Source organism: Lygodium microphyllum, chromosome 14 (genome assembly GCF_053477565.2).
Source record: "Lygodium microphyllum isolate KBCC chromosome 14, Lygodium_microphyllum_v1.1.10, whole genome shotgun sequence".
In the NCBI taxonomy this organism is placed as follows: Eukaryota; Viridiplantae; Streptophyta; class Polypodiopsida; order Schizaeales; family Lygodiaceae; genus Lygodium; species Lygodium microphyllum.
The window spans coordinates 99,383,886-99,406,493 of NC_141148.1; the positions used below are offsets into that span (position 1 = coordinate 99,383,886).

At 43.1% G+C, this 22,608-nt stretch overlaps 1 protein-coding gene and 1 pseudogene across 1 annotated transcript; both read left to right on the top strand.

Moving 5' to 3' along the window:
- Positions 1-8,424: 8,424 nt before the first annotated feature.
- On the top strand, positions 8,425-9,228 carry LOC148025894 (uncharacterized). The gene has a single exon (XM_087692027.1). The coding sequence runs from the start codon at positions 8,425-8,427 to the stop codon at positions 9,226-9,228; it is 804 nt and encodes a 267-aa protein (XP_087548153.1).
- Positions 9,229-13,982: 4,754 nt separating this feature from the next.
- Positions 13,983-14,738, top strand: LOC148025895 (secreted RxLR effector protein 161 pseudogene; annotated as a pseudogene).
- Positions 14,739-22,608: the final 7,870 nt, after the last annotated feature.

The following is a 22,608-nucleotide window of genomic DNA, read 5'->3' on the forward strand; positions in this document are numbered from 1 at the left end:
TAATGTACAGCGACTTAAATCAATGCAGGCCCAAAATATTGTTGCAGGATTGCCTAAATTCAAGGTTGCAGAAATGCATAAGGTATGTGAAGCCTGTCAGTTTGGAAAACAGGCAAGGAAACCATTTCCTAGACATGTTCAAGAGAGTAAGAAGCCATTGGAATTAATCCACTCTGATGTGTGGACTACTAAAGCTGCATCTCTTGGAGGTTGTCATTATTTTGTTACTTTTATTGATGACTATAGCAGAAAAGTTTGGGTGTATTTTATGAAAAAGAAAAGTGAAGTTTTTGGGCATTTCAAAACTCTTAAAGCTATGGCTGAAAAAGAAACAGGTCTGCAAATAAAATGCCTAAGGTCAGATGGAGGGGGAGAGTACCTCTTAAATGAGTTTGCAAGGTTTCTGCAGGAGCATGGCATAAAGCAGCAATATTCATGCAGTCATACTCCACAACAAAATGGAATTGCAAAAAGGAAAAATAGGCATATTGGAGAGGTATCTCGTGCCATGCTCAATGAAAAAGACCTGCCAGATTTTTATTGGGCTGAAGCAGTTGCTACAGCAGTCTACATAATGAATAGGCCACCCACTGCAGCAATACATGGGATGACTCCAGAGGAGAGGTATACTGGTAGGAAACCAAATATTTCTCATTTGAAATTTTTTTGTTACATTTCCTATGTACATGTGCCAGATGAGTTGAGATCCAAGTTGGATCCAAAAGCTGAGAAGTGCATCTTTATTGGTTACTCTCTGCAGCAAAAAGGGTATAGATGCTATAACCCTTCTACTCGTAAGTTTACAGTGAGCAGAGATGTTGTTTTTTATGAGATGAGTAGCTGGTATAAACCAGTAAATGTGATTGATGATGTAGATGCACAAAATGGTAATGCTGCACAGAATTCACAGCAGCAGTCACAAAATATTAGTGGACTTGGAGCGTCCTCTAGCAGTGGTTCACATTATTCGCCATGGACAGGCAGATTGAGATCAGGAGAATCTTCTCAAAGCAATGCAGATAGTGGTATGCAGGTATCACGAAAAGGAAAAGAGAAGGTTGATCAGCCTATGTTTGATGTGAATGCAGGTCACTCTTATGTGGATGGTGAATCCAGTGGCTCAGAACAGAGCATTGATGATGAGTTGGGTATTCCTTCTATTGTTACACCTGGAGTAAGGAAGACCAGGGATGTTTTGAGAGCACCTGGAAGTGAACCTATTTTGCGCAGGTCTACAAGAGCTAGGTATCCTGTGGATAGGCTGAAATATGATGGATTTACAGCCATTCACTATGCATATATGGTCAAAGTGATACAGGAACCAGAACCCACTTCTTTTGTGCAAGCCATGGGAAAAGAAAAATGGGAGAAAGCCATGGATGTAGAAATGGATGCCTTGGAAGCAAATGCTACATGGGAGTTGGTACTTTTGCCTAAAGGTAAGAATGCAATTGGCTGTAAGTGGGTTTATAAGGTGAAGCACAATGCAGATGGTTCTGTGAATAGATACAAGGAAAGATTAGTAGTCAAGGGGTATGCACAAACATATGGCATTGATTATGAAGAAACATTCAGTCTGGTTGCAAGGATGGCAACTGTAAGAGCAGTCATTACTATGGCTGCATCAAAGGGATGGTCTTTACATCAGATGGATGTAAAGAATGCCTTCTTGCATGGTGATTTGCAAGAAGAGGTATATATGGAGCAGCCACCAGGTTATGTGCATGCTGTTCATCCTGAGTTTGTTTGCAGGTTGAAGAAAGCATTGTATGGCTTGAAGCAAGCACCTAGAGCATGGTCTGACAAGATAGGACAGTATCTTGTCACTATTGGCTTTCAGATTTCCAAGGCAGATTTCTCACTTTATGTGAGAAAAACAGAGAAAGGTATTATGCTACTTGTCATTTATGTTGATGATTTGATTATGACAGGTGACAGTGATGAAGATATCCTTCATGTGAAAATGCTATTGAAGCAGAAGTTTGAGATGAAGGATTTGGGAGAGCTGCGTTATTTCTTGGGCATTGAGGTGATTAGATCACCAAGTGGGATACAGCTCTTGCAGAGGCAGTATGGATTGGACATGCTGTCCAAATATGGGATGACAGGCTGTAAGCCTATTTCAGTTCCTTTGGAGCAGAATGTGAAGCTGAGCACAGATGCAGGTGAGCTTCTGGAAGATCCTACTATGTACAGACGCATAGTAGGAAGTTTGATTTATATGACTATTACCAGGCCAGATTTGAGCTATGCTGTTGGATTGGTAAGTCAGTTTATGCAGGCTCCAAGGAAACCGCATTTGGATGCGGCTAGATAGATACTCAGGTATGTGAAGTCCACATTGCAGTATGGACTATTCTATGAGACTGGGGTTCAGATACAGGCTGCATGGATACACTGATGCTGATTGGGCTGGTAGTATTTCTGATAGACGATCTACCAGTGGATATGTGTTCTCTTTTGGGAGTGCTGCAGTCACTTGGAGCAGCAAGAAACAGCCTACAGTTGCCTTGTCGAGCACAGAGGCCGAGTACAGGGGTGCAGCAATGGCTGCATGTGAGGTAGCTTGGTTGCATAAGCTACTTTATGATATGCATCAGCCTACAGATGGGCCAGTTGTCATTTATTGTGACAACATGAGTAGTATACACTTGGCAAATAACCCAATCTATCATGCTAGAACAAAGCACATTGAGGTGAATTATCACTATGTACGGGAGAGGGTTTTACTAGGTCTTATTGATCTAGTTTATGTCAGCACAGAGGATCAGGTAGCTGACATATTTACGAAGGCATTGGGCACAGAGAAGCTGCGCAAGTTCAGAGACCTGCTTGGTGTGCAGGAATTGGGATTGAGCTCGAGGGGGAGTGTTGAGATATCGAGCTCCACTCGTGATATGCGAGGGTGACCGTTGTGCATTTATGTCACCGACGTGTTAGTTGCAGATGCGGTTGGTACACCGCCCATGAATAATAGCTAGATGACAGCTATCCTTATCTACTCTAGTTTGTGGCTTAGTTAGTATGTCACCTTAGTTATTTGAGTTTGGTTTGAGACCCATATATAGGGTTCTTCTATTTCTTTGTATGTGAGTTTTTTTGGCTTACACAACTAAGAAGAGGAAAACTGTTTTCAGCCTCCACCCTTGTGTGTATTCCCCCATTGTGCAAGCAAGAAAGGTACAAGTGAGACTCCTTCCTTCTCTCCCACAATCTTGACAGAGACTTGGTAAATATATCTACTACCTGGTCTTTAGTCTTCACATGAATCAAGTCAATCTGCCCTGTAAGAACTATTTCTCTGATGAAATGGTAGTGAATCTCAATATGTTTAGACCTAGCATGGTAGACATGATTGCTAGCCAACATAACACTACTGAGGTTATCACAATGCAATCTCACTCTACTTTCCAACTGTATTCCCAAGCCTTTCAACAGTTTCATCAACTAAACTGCTTCGCAAGTTGCTAAGGAAGCTCCTCTCTACTCAACTTCTATACTAGACAATGCAATAGTAGGTTGTTTCTTACTCTAGCAACTAATCATACTGTTGCCCAATCCAAATGCATAACCACTGGTTGACCTTCTCTCATAGGCACAACTAGCCCAATGAGCATCAGTAAACCCTGTCAAGTCAAGGGATTTTCCATATGCATAAAACAACCCATAATCTGTAGTATCCTTTATTTATCTCATGATCCTCTTGACTGCATCTAAATGTGGTTTTGCGAGGCTTCTGCATAAACTGACTAATCAGCCCCACTGCATAACATAAGTCAGGACTGGTAATAGTCAAGTATATCAAGCTGCCCACCATTTTTCGATACATTGTCACATTCTCTATGTAATCCCTAACATCAATTTGCAGCTTGATATTCTGATCAAGAGGTGTCTCCATAGGCTTGCATTCAGCCATACCATACTTCTGTAACATGTCATGAGCATACTGCTTTTGTAGCAGCCATATACCTTGAGGTGTAGAGACTACCTCAATCCCAAGAAAATACTTTAGTTCACCAAGGTCTTTGACTCTAAATTTAGCCTGTAAACATGATTTAATTTCAGCAATGCCCTCTTTATCATCTCAGGTGATGATAAGATCATCTACATAAACCAATAGAAACACATATCCATGATGTATCTTCTTCGTGAACAAACTGTGATCTACATCACCCAATCTAAATCCATGTTGCTTTAAATAACTGTTGATCTGAGCATTCCATGCTCTAGATGCCTGTTTCAGTCCATATAAAGCCTTTTTCAGCTTACATACATGTGTACAAAAGTCTAGGTGAACATAGCCTTCAGGCTGCTCCATATATACTTCCTCAACCAAATCACCGTTCAAGAAAGCATTCTTGACATCCATTTGCCATAATTTTCAGCCTTTGCATGTTGTCAAAGCAATGACAATTCTGACTATTGCCATTTTAGCCATTGGATTGAAAGTCTCCTCATAGTCAAGGCCATACTGCTACGCATACCTATTTGCAACCAGCCTGGCCTTATAGTGTTTTAATGAACCATTTGACTTGCACTTAACCTTGTACACCCATTTGCAGCCAATGGGGACTTTGCCTTAAGGCAACTCAACCAATTCCCATGTCTCATTTCCAGCCAGGGCTTCATACTCCTCATCCATGGCAGCGCACCAGTTATCATCTGTAACTACATCATCAAACTTTGTAGGTTCTTTGTAACTTGTCACACTAGCCACATATGCCTAATGGCGGGCTGAATAACTAGTGTATGTAAACCTGTCAATTGGTTTTCTGACTCTCTCATATCTCCGTAACTGTGGCTCACTCTGAGCTTGCCTGTCATGAGGCAGTACATAACGACTCTACCTTGCTCCAGGCATCATAATAGATGGAATGCCCAACTCACTATCCAAACTCTCGCTGTTAGATGACTCATAACTTGCTGTAAGTGGACCTGCCACATCCTCAAGTATCTTTTCTTTTCCCTTATCCAATCTCCCCCTCACTGACATATCCATGTCAGTGGACTTAGGAGTACAACTCCGCAAGCAACCTGACCAAGGACTTACTGTAGGTGACCTGTAGGACCACTCATAGATGTACTCACTGTAGGTGTATTTTCAACATTACTAATGTTGGTTGATCCATCAGTAGCCCACCACGATGCCAACTCATAAAAAATAACATCTTTGCTAATCAATGTCTCATGTGTAGATGGTACATAACACTTGTAAGCTTTCTGGTCTTGTGCATAACCAAGGAACACACTCTTGACAGATTTAGGATCCAATTTCTTCCTCTTTTCATCAGGAACATGCACATATGCAATGATACCAAATACCTTCAAGTGTGAAATGTCAGGCTTATGACCATACAACCTCTCATATAGAGTTACATCATGAATCCCTGCTGTAGGAGTTCTATTTAGCACATAGACAGTAGTCACTATTGCTTCAGCCCAATAACCATTTGGCAAACTCTTCTCGATTCCATCAGTACCCTATATTTCATTTCTGCTACACCATTTTGCTGCGGTGTATAGCTACAAGTTAACTGTCTTCTGATCCCATGTTTAGCAAGGTACCTATCAAAGTAATTAGAGACATATTCTCCACCTCCATCTGATCTAAGACATGAAATTTTACACTTCAACTCATTTTCAAAATAGTCACTTGCTGGAAGAAATCACTTCATGCTTGGCAGACTAAAATGTTTTTAGTACATAATTAGAATTTTTCCTCCAAGTAGTCTATTGATTTCGAATTTTATTGACATTTTCTCAATCACAAGTTGTTTCCTACCATTGAGGTCTCCTATGTGTGTTTTTCCTTTATTGTTTTCCTTGTGCATTTGATTTGATTCTATTAGAATATCAAGCTCCCATTACTCTTCAGTCAATCTATCTTTATGTGTGTGACGAACATTAGCTGGATATAGCTGTACATGTGTGTGACGTTGAATAAGTCAGTGTAGTCAATGACTTACCCACAATTAGTCTTGGTTAGTCATACCTATGTGTATAAGTCTCTTTCAGTTAGTATGATGGAAAAATAATGGAAGAAGAACAACAATGTGTTGAGGCTCATCTTCCGCTCCACTCTGTCTCTCTCCCTCTCTTCTAACATGGTATTAGATCTTGAACACCTGAAGCCTGAAGGCTTGGCAGTGGCCATTTGACAACAAGACATCAGATCTGAAGAAAATGTCATCAAATGAGACCGTGCCTACAACCCGTTTTTTTGTAGAAGCTATATTTTGCTACAAAAATAGTTTTTGGAGAAACGGCCCGTGATTCCTGACCGTTTCGATGTGGTCTACAACTTTGTAGAAGAAAGTTTTTCAAATTCCTCACAGATTTTGAAATATTTAGCACAGACCTGTGCAGGCCACACTAATGACAAACCATGGCTTATGACAGAAGCTGAAGATGCCGCAGCAAGACGGAGCCCATTTCCTCCCCTTCATGAAAGAGGAAAGAGCAAAGTACGACCTCTCCCTTGAGAACTAGGGCATATAGCTAGCTCAGATTCAGGAGCATTTACAACATCGAAGAGGTAGTGACCAATAAGGAGAAGATATAGGTTTTAAAACTATAAGGTTTCAAGTGTTTGTTGGGTTGCAGACATAAAAGAAATTTGCATACAGATTGCAGATTGTAATTGTTGCTGTGTAGTCACTGAGAAAGGTTGCGTGTTTAGTTGTGATGCACCTAGTATTAGCTTGCTTGTAGATTGTAGATTTTTGCAAGATATTTTGTTTTGTCAAAATGTTTGACAACTTCAACCAGATTGTCAATGAGAAGCTTGTTAAGAACAATTAACTTGCATGGAAGTTCAAAATGGTCTGACTTTTGATTTTTTGACATAGGTAATGATTGTGGGACCAAAAATTGAAGACCACAAGAACTACAAGAATAAAAAGAATAAATAGAAGAAGAAGAAGGACAAGGACGAGGACGAGGAGGTTAGGAAGTCAAGAAACTATGGGGCCCATGAAGAAAGAAGAATTCACATGGAGAAAAGGAGGCCTCTTGGGAAGAAGTCTATGCATTGCCATGCATAAGTGTGTTTGAGATAAAGTACGTTAGAGAGCCCTTCAATAGCTTAAGTAGAAGATTTGATGCAATATGCAATGGCTAGTTAGGAAGAGCTTGCCAAGTTTTGTAATAGATTATGCTAGAACTTGCCCAAGGTTAAACTTCTTGAATAAAAAGTCATCCATGTGTGAATCTTTACTCCTTTTTAATACATCTTTTCATATTCACTTAAAATTTTTAAGCACGCTAGAAAGTTTGTGTCACCAATGAGGGGAAATAGACTTGAAGGGGTAACAAGCAAGACAAATCATGACAAGGCACTTTGAATATATTTTGCATGCCATTATCCATAGGCCTAGCCTTTAAGGATACTAGAAAGTTTCAGTCATCGATGAGGGGGAGAAAGACTTAAAGGAAGTCATTGAATTAAGTATTCTTAATACTTATAAGTTATGAGCATCTCAGGCCTAGCCTTTAAGGATACTTGAAAGTTGAAAGTTTCCGTCATCAATGAGGGGGAGAAAGACTTAAAGGGAGTCGATTCAATTGAGTATTCTTAAAAGTTAAGAGCATCTAAGATCGACCCGCTCACTAGCTATATATTATATTATTAGCTGTGTTTTCTGCTCATGTTTGTATGATCACCATTAGGGAAAAAGACATAGTTACCATGAGAATAAAAGTCTGATGTCGTCGACGTTTACTTGGTCTGATAGTCCGTGACCCGTCTCTCGGACGATAAATTAGGTCGCAACAGTGTCATGCCCCGGGAGGCAGGGAAGAAACCGCCCGATTGATCATTCAGCACGAATCAGGATTCAGCACGCCTGCTTCAATTCCAGACAAAAGAAAGAGACAGGAAAGAAACAAAATGTTAAAATCGACGTACGACCGATGAAATTTGAGCTGGCGTATTCATCGGTACAGCCGCCACTTTGACATTTTCACGACTTCGCTAGGCTAGATATACGCCCTCCAGGCTCCCTCCCTGCCTTGAACCCTTCCTCCCTCCCTCCTTCACTCCGCTGCCTCAGAGCTGGCTACTAGGCTAGATAGCCTCTCTCTCTCTCTCTCTCTCTCTCTCGGTGCACTGGAGCGCTTGACTGCCATATAGCGGCCAGCCTATATATGTAACACAGTCTAGCAGGCTCAATCATATCTGTCTTCTCACACCATCTACACTCATTGTTGTCCTCCCATTCTACGACACACAGACAGAAACACAGAGAGAGAGATTATATTACTGACTGTAACACAGTCTAGCAGGCTCAATCATATCTGTCTTCTTATAATACCATCTGCATTCATTGTTGTCCTCCCATTCTAAGACACAGAGAGAGAGAGAGAGAGAGAGAGAGAGAGAGAGAGAGAGAGAGAGAGAGATTATATTGCTGACCTTCCCCAACCATGGGCTGCGCCTCCTCGTATCTCCTTGCAGCTCCACTTATCACCTCTCGCATCAAGATTAAGGTTATGCTGGCTGATGGCTGCCACTGCCTTAAGTTCCACGCACCCATCATTGTGAAAGAAGTGCTGGCAGATTATCCAGGACATGCCATTTTCCTCCACTCTAGTACCATTAATGACAGTAGTTCTGCAGGCAGCAAGCTCGGCTGCAGCAGGCCTCGACCTCTCCCAGACACACATTCTCTGCAGCCGAGTCAGCTTTACGTCCTCGTCCCCTTGCCAGCTAAAGCGCCAGTGACTAAAGTAAACCGCCGAGTATCCTTTGCACCCTGCCCTGTAACCCTAGGCTCCTCAGATGAAGAATATAAAGGAGCTGCGATAGAAGGAGACGAAACAGAACAAGAAGAGCAGCACGAAGGAAAGAAAGAGAATATTGCAGCTGTTCTTGACCCTAACCATGGCCAAAACATGGAGGTCGTGTCTGCAAGAAAGCCATCTGTGGAGCTGCTACCGCCTTCCTTCAATGGAGTAGCCCGTTTGCGCCTCAGAGTAGTGGTCTCCAAGAAGCAGCTGGAAGCCATGTGGGAAGCCAGTGATACAGAAGCTAATGCATTAATAGAAGGCCTCCTGACCCCTCTGTTAAAGCAAGCTGCAATCACAACACCTACAGTGACTAGAGCTGCCACAATCAGCTCGACTATCTCAAGCCACTGTATAGGAGCTCTTGTTCAAAAAGACACGAGTTCATTCTCTTCCTCTCGTTCATCGTGGACACCAACCCTGCAGAGAATACCAGAATCTTAAGTAAATGCATAATTTATTCACATTCTTGAAGCGTACGATGGATGGCAATGCATGCATGCTCATGGTAGCTTGGGAATGAAGGGGTGGCATATTGGGATGGATTGCATGTAGAATAGCTCGTAAATGCCATGGTAAGCCATGTTACATGTATGTAGTTGATGCCATAGTTGCTTCGTGCATCAACGTGCTAGGGGGGCCATATGGAATGGCATATATACCATGAAAGCAGGGCAAGCTCTTTGCTAAAGGAGAATAATCTTAGCATGCAGCCAAGGGGAAAATATTAAATCCCCGGCTAAACTTGTACATTATACACATTGCATACACATATTCGCATCACAAGCCTTTAAAAGATTAAAGGTTTGTAATGCATTTTGAAGGAAGCCATTTGGGTGCTTATAAAGGCTATATTAACACCAGCTCTCACAAATTTGTCTTGCATGGAGCTTTCATGATAAAAGATCTCTCTCTCTCTCTCTCTCAATGGGCAATCGGTAAATTACAAAAAAGAAATGCGCAGATCGTTTATTCGACTATTAGCTTGAAAAATAAAGGCATTTCACATGCTCCAATTGTGTCCTAGTCTGCTACAAGTTGGAGAGGCTTTAACGACGATGAAATGCAATGCTTATGCAACGTTGAAGGCCAACATCGTTACAATCGTGACTACGGGCCATCATTTATGTGTCGTCTTTGTGGCGAAGTAATAAATTGAAAGCCCCAAAAGTAATTGAGTCGTGTAACCTTCACATGACTCTCACATGAAGATGTAACTCCCATTTCACATGATGATCAGATGAATCCCTAAATGATCCTACGCTGTATTTAATACCACTTCTAACAATGAATCCATATAGCGTTCTCGCCACTCCTGTCTCTGTCTCTGAGATCCTGTCCCCTGTCTGTGTGTGTCTGAACATGGTATCAGAGCATCACACATGCTAGCCAACCCACCACCCTTCCCCTACATTCTCTGCTTAGGCGCCCATACTTGGTGATCCGGACATCAAGCATGGCTTAGCCCCAAGCAGCACCTTCCTCATTCATTCCTGCCACTGTGCGAGCCTACAACCTAGACAAATTAGCAGGTCCCAACTATCTCACGTGGGCCACCAGGGTGACCCTCCTGCTCAAACGAGCCTCCCTCTGGGAGATTGTTGATGGCACTAAAGCCAAGCCCACTGCTAATAGCCCTGACCGCAATGATTGGACCACGAATGACCTGCAGGCACAATCGGAACTCATGTTACACTTGGGTGACCGCCAAGTCCAGATGGTCAGACGCTGTAAGACATCTGCTGAAATATGGGCATTCTTACGCTCAACTTACCATCATGAGGACCTTATCACAAGGGTCACAGCCCTCAAAAAACTGTTGACCGCAACCCTCATGGAGTAGCAAAGCACGCCAAAGTTTGTTGATGAGTGGCGCACTCTTCTTGACAATGCCCTTCTGTCTGGCCTCCAATTGGATGATGCTCTCCAATCCATGCTCCTCCTCGTTGCCCTCCCATCAACTTGGCGGCCTTTCATTACCACCCAAGCCTCGGTGGTCGGTCTCACTGTTGAGACCCTCATTGCAAGAATCCTCCAAGCGGATACTATGAGGAGTGGATCCTCTTCAACAGACACCCCTGCTGCAGTTCCACATACTGCACAATACTTGCAACGCGCTCCAGGAAACTTCAGACGGAGGCCCTTTCGCAGGTCAAGCGGAATCCCAAGAAACCCGCCAAGACCGAACACCCCACTCACCATCGTGTGTGGATATTGCAAACGGCATGGCCATGTGGAGCGTGACTGTCGCACCAAGCGACGGGATCAGCAGTGCACTGATCGTCGTCCGCAATCTCATCTACATCGAGTGGCGGACCATGCACTTGGTCACTATGGTATCGATTCGCTGCAGCTCTTCCATTCACTTCTTAATTCAATGCACGTTCAACTTAATGATGCATCAGAATGGTTGCTTGATACGGGTGCGACACATCACATGACACCTCATCAGCACATGCTTTGTGGCTACAAATCTTTTCCCACAAGTGTGCAGGTCTTCCTTGGTGACAATCGAAGTCTCAGTGTAGTGGGCCTGGGTTATATGCCTGTCATCTTGCCCAGTGGAACCACTGTCAAGGTACATGATGTGTATCATGTCTCGGGCCTTAGCCGCAATATCCTCTCTGTTACTGCTGCCACGATAAAAGGATCCTCCATTGAGTTCTTTCACGACTACTGTGTAGTGCACTTTAAGCTTCCATCAGGCCAGTTTGAAACCATCAGGATTCAACAGAAGAACCGGCTTTACCCACTCCTAATTTCCCAGCAAAGCCCACATACCCTCAATGCCTCTACTTCAACTTTGTCCTTAAATCTATCTAAAGCTTTCTCTACTTTGCTGTGGCATTACAGGCTGGGACACATTAACACTAAAACCCTTCACCACATGAGGCAGAAAAATCTTTGTCGAGGTCTTCCTGAAAGCCTTTCTCAAATTGATCTCTGTGAAGGATGTCTCCTTGGAAAAGCTAGTCACAAACCTTTTCCTCGGTCCCAGACTAGATCGACACAACTGAACCAGCTTGTCCACAGCGATCTGTGCGGCCCGATGGAAACCACATCACTTACAGGCTCTCTTTATTTTCTCACCTTTGTTGATGATTTTTGCAGATATACCACCGTGTACTTCTTGAAGCTTAAGTCTCTTGTTCTTGCATGCTTTCAAGCTTATTGTAAGCAAGTTTTGAGAGCACATGACCTCCCTGTTCAAGTGCTCCGCTCAGACAATGGAGGTGAATACAAATCGAAGGCTTTCCAAGATTTCTGTCAAAAGGAAGGAATTCAGCAGCAATTTACAGTCCCCTATTCCCCACAGCAAAATGGTGTCTCCGAGCGAAAGAATCGAACCCTCGTCCAATCTGCTCGTGCTATGCTGCTTACCGCTGGATTATCTAAATCTTACTGGGAGGAAGCTCTGGCGACTGCCTGCTTTCTGCAGAATCGGATACCCCATTCCATTGATCCACGATACACACCGTATTTCCATTGGTACAGGAAAGTTCCAAATTTGGATCAGCTTCGCATCTTTGGGTGCATGGCTTACCCAGTAAAGGCGGTCTCTGCGCCAAAAGCTCGACAACACAGGTGAGCAGATGATCTTTGTAGGCTACGGTGACCGCTTTGGGATGAAAGCCTACAGGTTGTATGATCCTCAGCAGCAGAAATTTCAATTCTCTCACTCTGTGTATTTTGATGAAAACTCTCTAATATCCCCTCAACATGCTGGTGGACTGTCTATTCCTCCTCTTGAACCACCTAAAGAAGCAATGCCATGCCCCTCAGTTTCTGAGCCGACTTCTACACCTTAGGTTGAATGGGAAGAACCTGATTTGGTGGTGCATGTTCCTCCACTGGTACCCCAACCAGCTGCCCCTCAACATCCACCAGCTCCTCCATCACCCAACCCGGTCGGAACTCCACTTCCACTTCGAGCTCCCCCTTGGTCCCTTGCAGGCAGGACCAGATCTTACCTCTTCCCTCAGTCACCAAATCCACTGTATAAGGGCAGCACTCCTTTCAAAAGTACAGCTCAGGAACTCATTGACCTGCCAAACTCAAGCTCTACAGATATAGCCTCTCAATCCCCTACAGCAGTACACCCAGATATTCCCAGTCCACCTTCTTCTGTGCGGCATGCTCAAACTCATGTCCCTGTGGAATCCATCTATCAACCTTCTGTACGGGCCCGTGCTCCAAGAGCTCGATCTTGCCTATCCCCAAAGATGCGCTCTCTGAGGGAGATTTATGACAGCAGCAATTTGTCCCTTTCGCTGGACACTTCAAGTGATCTGTTACACCTAGATGCTCCTGAGAAAAATCCCTCCTCCCCTCAGGTCTTCAACATTTTTAATTCTCAGGTTCATGTTCCTCAAGATGATCACGCTGCGCTGCCACTGTCTCTTGAGCCAATTGATGCAATCTCTGTGGAAGAAGCTCTGTCTGGAGCTGATGCATCCAAATGGCAAGCAGCAATGGATTCAGAATTCCAATCCTTGATGGATAATCGCACTTGGATGCTGATACCTGCTCCACCTGACAGAAAACTGGTTACTTGCAAATGGCTGCTGAGGAAGAAGCTTCATGCTGATGGCACTATTTCCCGCTACAAGGCACGCCTTGTGGCTCGTGGGTTCTCTCAAGTACCTGGGCTTGATTACAGTGAAACATTCTCTCCTGTTTTACGCATCACCACCTTTCGGGTGCTGATTGCAATCGCTGCGCAGTTTGGTTTCTTGCTTCATCAAATGGATGTACGCACAGCCTTCTTGAATGGAGATTTGGACGATCTGATTTATATGCAGCAGCCCCCAGGTTACATTTCCCAGGAGCATCCTACTCATGTGTGCCAACTACTGAAATCCCTTTACGGCCTGAAGCAATCCCCCCTTCAGTGGTACAGGCGTTTCCATGGGTGCATGATCAACCTGGGCTACCAGCGTCTACAATCAGATCCGAATGTCTATACACGTCACACCAAATGCATTTTTCTTCTCCTGGAAATTTATGTCGATGACATTCTACTTCTTTGCAGTACTTTGGCAGCCCTTGATGTTGCTAAGGCAGAGTTACATGCTTCTTTCTCAATGACAGACATGGGTCCTCTTCACTATTGCCTTGGAATTCAGGTTTCTCAAGTTGCTGGCACCATCACCCTCTCTTAAGAGGCGTACATTCTGTCCCTGCTCAAGAAGTTCAACATGGCAGACTGCAAAGGCATGGAGACACCCCTGTCCACAAATCTAAAGCTTCAACCATCAGCTGAAAAACCGCAGGACTTCCCCTACTCCAACATCATTGGCGGTGTCCGTTATCTGGTAACTTGTACCCGCCTTGACATATGCTTTGCTGCTAATCTTCTCTCCCGCTTTATGCAGCATCCTGGAACTCCTCACATTCAAAGTCTCAAGCGCCTCCTGCGCTATCTAAAGCATACCAAATCCTTTGGTCTTTCCTACCATGCTACTACGCCCCTTCCAACACCCTACCTCACAGGTTACTCCGATGCAGATTGGGGGGGTGATCAGGTTACTCTACAATCAACATCGGGATATGTCTTCCTACTCTCAGGAGCTGCAATTGCATGGCAAAGTAAGAAGCAAGACAGAGTGACTTTGTCATCGACTGAAGCAGAGTATGTCTCTATGACATTAGCTCTCAAGGAAGGCATATGGTTGAAGCACCTGTTGGTGGAAACTACCCTGTTCTCTATGCAACCACTTCTTCTTCATTGTGATAACATGTCTGCCATCACCATCGCACAGAACTTGAAACACTCAGAGAAGACCAAACACATAGCAATGAAGTTGCAATTTATAAGGGAGCTGATTCATGAAGGGAGCATTCAAATTGATCATGTTCGCACAGAACAACAATGGGCAGACTTCCTCACCAAACCACTGGCAAAAGCAAAGCATCTTGAAAGTTGCAGGCAGCTTGGTCTAATATCCATGTAATAGGCCTTATCAATTTAGGGGGGTGTGTGGCGAAGTAATAAATTGAAAGCCCCAAAAGTAATTGAGTCGTGTAACCTTCACATGACTCTCACATGAAGATGTAACTCCCATTTCACATGATGATCAGATGAATCCCTAACTGATCCTACGCTGTATTTAATACCACTTCTAACAATGAATCCATATAGCGTTCTCGCCACTCCTGTCTCTGTCTCTGAGATCCTGTCCCCTATCTGTGTGTGTCTGAACAGTCTTTGGTGATAACAACCTGTGTTGCTTATGCCATGCCTTATTGTTGGTTAAGTAATGCATAAAGAAACAATTTGTAAGCCTCGCTTATGACATGACAGGTCGTCGCTTAAGTGACGCTTGGGCCACGATCGGTTGCTGCTTAAAAGATGCTTAAAGCCTTAACTTCTTTAAAAATCAAAATTGTGGATCTCTCTCTCTCTCTCTCTCTCTCTCTCTCTCTCTCTCTCTCTCTCTCTCTCTCTCTCTCTCTCATTACCTTACGCTCTCTCTCTATCCTTGTCTCTCTCCCTCATGTATGCCCCAATCGTAGCTGAAGATCGTGATCAACAGCCGCTTGAGCAGATACGATGTAGTGGCAATCGATGCACATGTATTATACATCACACATTCCTAATGTCCTATTCATCTCCCCTCTAGTAGTGTTGCTACTCCTATTTTTTGTTGAGAGGTTGTCTCCCCCCTCATAACTCTAACGGATCACTATGTCACGTGCTAACATATTTACCAAGGCTCTTGGGAGTGATCAGCTAGCCCAACATCTCCATAGACTGGGCATTGGACCAAACAAGCAGTTCACCTTTGAGTGGACTTTTTTTTGGCATGTGTGTATGTGTGTGTGTGTGTGTGTGGTGGGCGGGGGAGGGAGGGGGGTGGGGTTTAAGTCACTCAAATACATGTTTCTTAATTATCTACATATGCTCCAAGTGTCAAACATTTTAAGGCCCCCAAATGAGTCAATGGGAGTTTGATGAGCGATGAGTCTATTGAAGGATATTCAATATCCTACATATTGATGGAGGACATTTAATATCCTACATGTGTAGTCAATAGTACTTCCAACAACCTTGTCTATCCACCTCCCTTTTCCACACCTTACTCTATGGATCCTCCTTTATGGCTCCACCATTTCCTCACCTACTATGTTGACCTCTTTATGAGGCTTTTGCATATATACATATAACACATCTATTGAGCAAAGTTGCTATCCTCCATCCCATATATTTCTAAATTACCACATCCAAGATTGTAGGAGCACACAAGTGCATAAATCCTTCAGCTATTAGTTGTATCAATTTGATAAAAAGAGAAAAAAAGATTTTCTCCTATTGTCTCTTGTACTTTTATTCATTGTTATCTTTTGCTCTATTGTGTTTTCTTACAATGTGTGACTAGCAAAAGTTGTGCATATGTGGCTCAATAGGGTAGTGCATAGTCTCTTGAAATACATATTGCCCTATAATCCAAGCCCAATCCAAGGCTCCAAGTTGTATTACCCATGTGTATAACACCAACAAATTAGTTTTAAAGATGAGATGCTAAATATGCTTGGTACAAGAATACCACCACTTGCAAACATTTGATACCATAGTCACATCCTTACTATTTCCTAGCTTGGAAAGATGACCTATTGTTAGTAACTCCCTAAGAAATAAAACCTCATTAAATGAAACATAAACCTAACAGGAAGAATCGTATATCTATCCAAAGCAATAGTAGGATCTTTTATTTGTCCAAAAACCCCTATTTTCACTAAGTACTTGTCATCCATGGCCACTAAGCTGGAGTAATGCAAACCAAAGAAAGGACATTATTGATATGCCTTCAAGTTAGGACTTATTGTCTAGCTATAATAATTGACATTATCCCTATAATTATTGTACAAATCCACTGCTATCAATATGCCTTTGGGTGGAGATGCCTTATCACACTATCACAATGGGTAAAATTATCATTCTAATCATGTAGGCCAAATTATTCTAGTGACTAAGATGCCTTCCGGCTAGGATGCTACATCCTCCACTCATCATAATTCAGGTAGCTACTGTCAAGATTGTGGGAGAGAAGGAAGGAGTCTCACTTGTAGCTTTCTTGCTTGCACAATGGGGGAATACACACAAGGGTGGAGGCTAAAAACAATTTTCCTCTTCTTAGTTGTGGAAGCCAAAAGAACTCACATATAAAGAAAATAGGAGAACCCTATATATGGGTCTCAAACCAAACTCAACTAACTAAGGTGGCATACTAACTGAGCCACGAACTAGAGTAGATAAGGATAGCTATCATGTAGCTATTATTCATGGGCGGTGTACCAACTGCGTCTACAACTGACAAGTCGGTGACATAAATACACAACAGTCACCCTGGCGTATCACGAGTGGAGCTCGATATCTCAACACTCCCCCTCGAGCTCAATCCCAATTCCTGCACACCAAGCAGGTCTCTGAACTTGCGCAGCTTCTCTGCGCCCAATGCCTTCGTGAATATGTCAGCTACCTGATCCTCTGTGCTGACATAAACTAGATCAATAAGACCTAGTAAAACCCTCTCCCGCACATAGTGATAATGCACCTCAATGTGCTTTGTTCTAGCATGATAGACTGGGTTATTTGCCAAGTGTATACTGCTCATGTTGTCACAATAAATGACAGCTGGTCCATCTGTAGACTGATGCATATCATAAAGTAGCTTATGCAACCAAGCTACCTCACATGCAGCCATTGCTGCACCCCTATACTCGGCCTCTGTGCTCGACAAGGCAACTGTAGGCTGTTTCTTGGTGCTCCAAGTGACTGCAGCACTCCCAAAAGAGAACACATATCCACTAGTAGATCGTCTATCAGAAATACTACCAGCCCAATCAGCATCAGTGTATCCATGCAGCCTGTATCTGAATCCCAGTCTCATAGAATAGTCCATATTGCAATGTGGACTTCACATACCTGAGTATGCGTCTAGCCGCATCCAAATGTGGTTTCCTTGGAGCCTGCATAAACTGACTTACCAATCCAACAGCATAGCTCAAATCTGGCCTGGTAATAGTCATATAAATCAAACTTCCTACTATGCGTCTGTACATAGTAGGGTCTTCTAAAAGCTCACCTGCATCTGTGCTCAGCTTCACATTCTGCTCCAAAGGAACTGAAATAGGCTTATAGCCTGTTATCCCATATTTGGACAGTATGTCCAATCCATACTGCCTCTGCAAGAGATGTATCCCACTTGGTGATCTAATCACCTCAATGCCCAAGAAATAACGTAGCTCTCCCAAATCCTTCATCTCAAACTTCTACTTCAATAGCATTTTCACATGAAGGATATCTTCATCATAGTCACCTGTCATAATCAAATCATCAACATAAGTGACAAGTAGCATAATACCTTTCTCTGTTTTTCTCACATAAAGTGAGAAATCTGCCTTGGAAATCTGAAAGCTAATAGTGACAAGATACTGTCCTATCTTGTCAGACCATGCTCTAGGTGCTTGCTTCAAGCCATACAAGGCTTTCTTCAACCTGCAAACAAACTCAGGATGAATAGCATGCACATAACCTGGTGGCTGCTCCATATAGACCTCTTCTTGCAAATCACCATGCAAGAAGGCATTCTTTACATCCATCTGATGTAAAGACCATCCCTTTGATGCAGCCATAGCAATGACTGCTCTTACAGATGCCATCCTTGCAACTGGACTGAATGTTTCTTCATAGTCAATGCCATATGTTTGTGCATACCCCTTGACTACTAATCTTGCCTTGTATCTGTTCACAGAACCATCTGCATTGTGCTTCACCTTATAAACCCACTTACAGCCAATTGCATTCTTACCTTTAGGCAAAGGTACTAACTCCCATGTAGCATTTTCTTCCAAGGCATCCATTTCTTCATCCATGGCTTTCTCCCATTTTTCTTTTCCCATGGCTTGCTCAAAAGATGTGGGTTCTGGTTCCTGTATCACTTTGACCATATATGCATAGTGAATGGCTGTAAATCCATCATATTTCAGCCTATCCACAGGATACCTAGCTCTCGTAGACCTGCGCAAAGTAGGTTCACTCCCAGGTGCTCTCAAAACATCCCTGGTCTTCCTTACTCCAGGTGTAACAATAGAAGGAATACCCAACTCATCATCAATGCTCTGTTCTGAGCCACTGGATTCACCATCCACATAAGAGTGACATGCATTCACATCAAACATGGGCTGATCAACCTTCTCTTTTCCTTTTCGTGATACCTGCATACCACTATCTGCATTGCTTTGAGAAGATTCTCCTGATCTCAATCTGCCTGTCCATGGCGAAGAATGTGAACCACTGCTAGAGGACGCTCTAGGTCCACTAATATTTTGTGACTGCTGCTGTGAATTCTGTGCAGCATTACCATTTTGTGCATCTACATCATCAATCACATTTTCTGGTTTATACCAGCTACTCGTCTCATCAAAAACAACATCTCTGCTCACTATAAACTTACGAGTAGAAGGGTTATAGCATCTATACCCTTTTTGCTGCAGAGAGTAACCAATAAAGATACACTTCTCAGCTTTTGGATCCAACTTGGATCTTAGCTCATCTGGCACATGTACATAGGCAATGCAACCAAAAAATTTCAAATGAGAAATATCTGGTTTCCTACCAGTATACCTCTCCTCTGGAGTCATTCCATGTATTGCTGCAGTGGGAGTCCTGTTGATTATGCAGACTGCTGTAGCAACTGCTTCAGCCCAATAAAAATCTGGCAAGTCTTTTTCATTGAGCATGGCACGAGATACCTCTCCAATATGCATGTTTTTCCTTTCTGCAATTTCATTTTGTTGTGGGGTATAACTGCATGAATATTGCTGCTTTATGCCATGCTCCTGCAAGAACCTTGCAAACTCATTTGAGAGGTACTCTCCCCCTCCATCTGACCTTAGGCATTTTATTTGCAGACCTGTTTCTTTTTCAGCCATAGCTTTAAGGGTTTTGAAATGCCTAAAAACTTCACTTTTCTTTTTCATAAAATACACCCAAACTTTTCTGCTATAGTCATAAATAAAAGTGACAAAATAATGACAGCCTCCAAGAGATGCAGCTTTAGTAGTCCACACATCAGAGTGGATTAATTCCAATGGCTTCTCACTCTCTTGAACATGTCTAGGAAATGGTTTCCTTGCCTGTTTTCCAAACTGACAGGCTTCACATACCTTATGCATTTCTGCAACCTTGAATTTTGGCAATCCTGTAACAATATTTTGGGCCTGCATTGATTTAAGTCGCTGTACATTAACATGACCAATGCGTTTATGCCAGATATCAATATCTGCAACTACACCGGTCCCATGTGCAAACATTGCTGCACTCAATTCAGACATGTCTGCATCCAACGTAAACATTCTACCCTTCTTCTTTCCTTTTGCTATCAAGCGACCTTTATTTTTCATATCCTCAACAAAGCATCCATGAGGATTAAATCTGACCTGCAAGCCCTGCTCAACCATTTGACCGACAGAAACCAGATTCTTGGTGATATTTGGGACATGAAATACATCGGACAGGTATTTCTTTTTCCCATCCTGCATAGACAAGGAAATTTTTCCAATCTGCACAATAGGATGTGCAGTATCATCACCAGTCTCCACAAATCCTGGTTTTTCCATTTTCCTTGTATCCTCCATCCATTCTGCATGACCTGTCATGTGGTTTGATGCACCTGAGTCAACATACCATACATTATTGCTTTCTTTTGCACTTGTCACAGAATTCTTCATGTGCTGCACCATGAATAAATGCTCATTTCTGTCATCACCCTGTCTGCTAGAAGATGCATAATTCCCTTGTTGCAGTTTTCCATTCATGATGTTATTCTGCTTTTTATAGCAGTCTTTAGCCATATGATCCATTTTACCACAGTAGTAGCATTCAACATTACTGTTTGCATTTTGACCTCTTTGCCATCCACCACGACCTCTTTGGCTCCCCCTGCCTCTAGAGTTACCACGTCCTCCTCCATAGGACTGGTTTTCTTGAGTTTGCTGCATATTTTGATTTCTACCACGGCCTCCAAATCGGCCTCCTCTACCTCTGCCTCTACCTCTTCCAGCATTTGAGTAGAAGACAGCTTCTTTTAAAGTTCCTCCTGAAGAAGATGCACCACCATTTCTCTGTTCCTCAGAAATTAGAAGAGCAATCAACTCCTCAAAATCAGGAAATCTTTCACGAACTGAAATGGATGTCCGAAACTGTACATAATCCTTTCCTAGACCATTCAAGGTCACAGAAACTAAATCATCATCTTCCACTGGTGACCCAATGGAAGCAAGTGCATCTGCAATCTTCTTCACCTTCATGTGGTAGTCGTTGATGCTCATATTTTCTCTTTGCACATTGTGCAACTCTTGCTTGAGCTGCATTTTCCTGGCTTGCGTATATGTGCTATACATTTTTGACAAAGTATCCCTTGCCTCCTTTGGCGTACTTGCATCTTGAATATGCACAATCATAGAGTCTGAAATGCTGATAGACAGCCAATACATAACTTTCCTGGCTCTCTCATGCCATGCTTTAAATGCCTGCATTTGCTGTTGATTGGGAACATCAGGAAGAACTGGTTCTTCTTCATTTCCTGCAACAAATTCCCAATATCCTTTTTCCATAAGGAAATTCGTCATTCTAAACTTCCATGCTTGGAAGTTATTCTTGTCAAGCTTTTCAGTGACAATCCGTGAAAGAGAATCAGATGCCATTACAGAAGACTGCAAAAAATTCTGTCACTACAAAAACCACAGCTTCACCCTCACAAGGGAAAATCTGCAAAACTGGCGAAAGTGGTATTTGACCACACAATCACTTCCTAGTGACGATTTTGCATCAACAGGCAACAGGGATGATTTTGTTACTCCCAATGTCTCTGCGCACAAGCATACAATGCAATTTTTACAGTAACTATTCACCGACCTGTAGAACAGTGGCTGCACAGCATAAAACTGGGCCTTTTCCTGAGTGCGTGCAGAAAACTTCCGCCTCCAAAACAGGCCCCGAAATGGCCTCAAATCAAAAAAACAAGGTCGCCAAGGGCTAAAGGCCTCTCCCGCAGCGTATACTGCCCTCTTGCTTCACCGCGAAGGGCGTCTCAACCTAAGACAATGCACTCCTGCACTTTCCGGCTGTGCTACCTGCAAAGATCTGCTCCCAAAACAGAAAATGAAAGCAACACTGCTCCTCTTACCAGAACACCGCGAGCTTGGCTTGCTTTCTTGAGCTCCTTACCACGAACAAGGCTCTGATACCATGTCAAGATTGTGGGAGAGAAGGAAGAAGTCTCACTTGTAGCTTTCTTGCTTGCACAATGGGGGAATACACACAAGGGTGGAGGCTGAAAACAGTTTTCCTCTTCTTAGTTGTGGAAGCCAAAATAACTCACATACAAAGAAAATAGGAGAACCCTATATATGGGTCTCAAACCAAACTCAACTAACTAAGGTGGCATACTAACTGAGCCACGAACTAGAGTAGATAAGGATAGCTATCATGTAGCTATTATTCATGGGCGGTGTACCAACCGCGTCTACAACTGACAAGTCGGTGACATAAATACACAACGGTCACCCTGGCGTATCACGAGTGGAGCTCGATATCTCAACAGCTACCCCTCTAATCATGCAAGTAAAGCTAGAGATACTCCTACCAAGATGTATTATTTAGGTTGAAATGCATCCCCAAGCCATGAAAGTAGAGCTTCTCACACTTGTGTAGACCAACCTCTGGAAATTGCAAATCATGGCCCTCCGAAAAGAATGTGGCATGTCCCCCTGATAACCACCTTCTTCATCATCTGCCATGACCTTTAGGAGTCCAACTTT

Bases quoted from the DNA above. Each gene is read 5' to 3' on its own strand.
- LOC148025894 (XM_087692027.1), top strand. From the start codon at position 8,425: ATGGGCTGCGCCTCCTCGTATCTCCTTGCAGCTCCACTTATCACCTCT.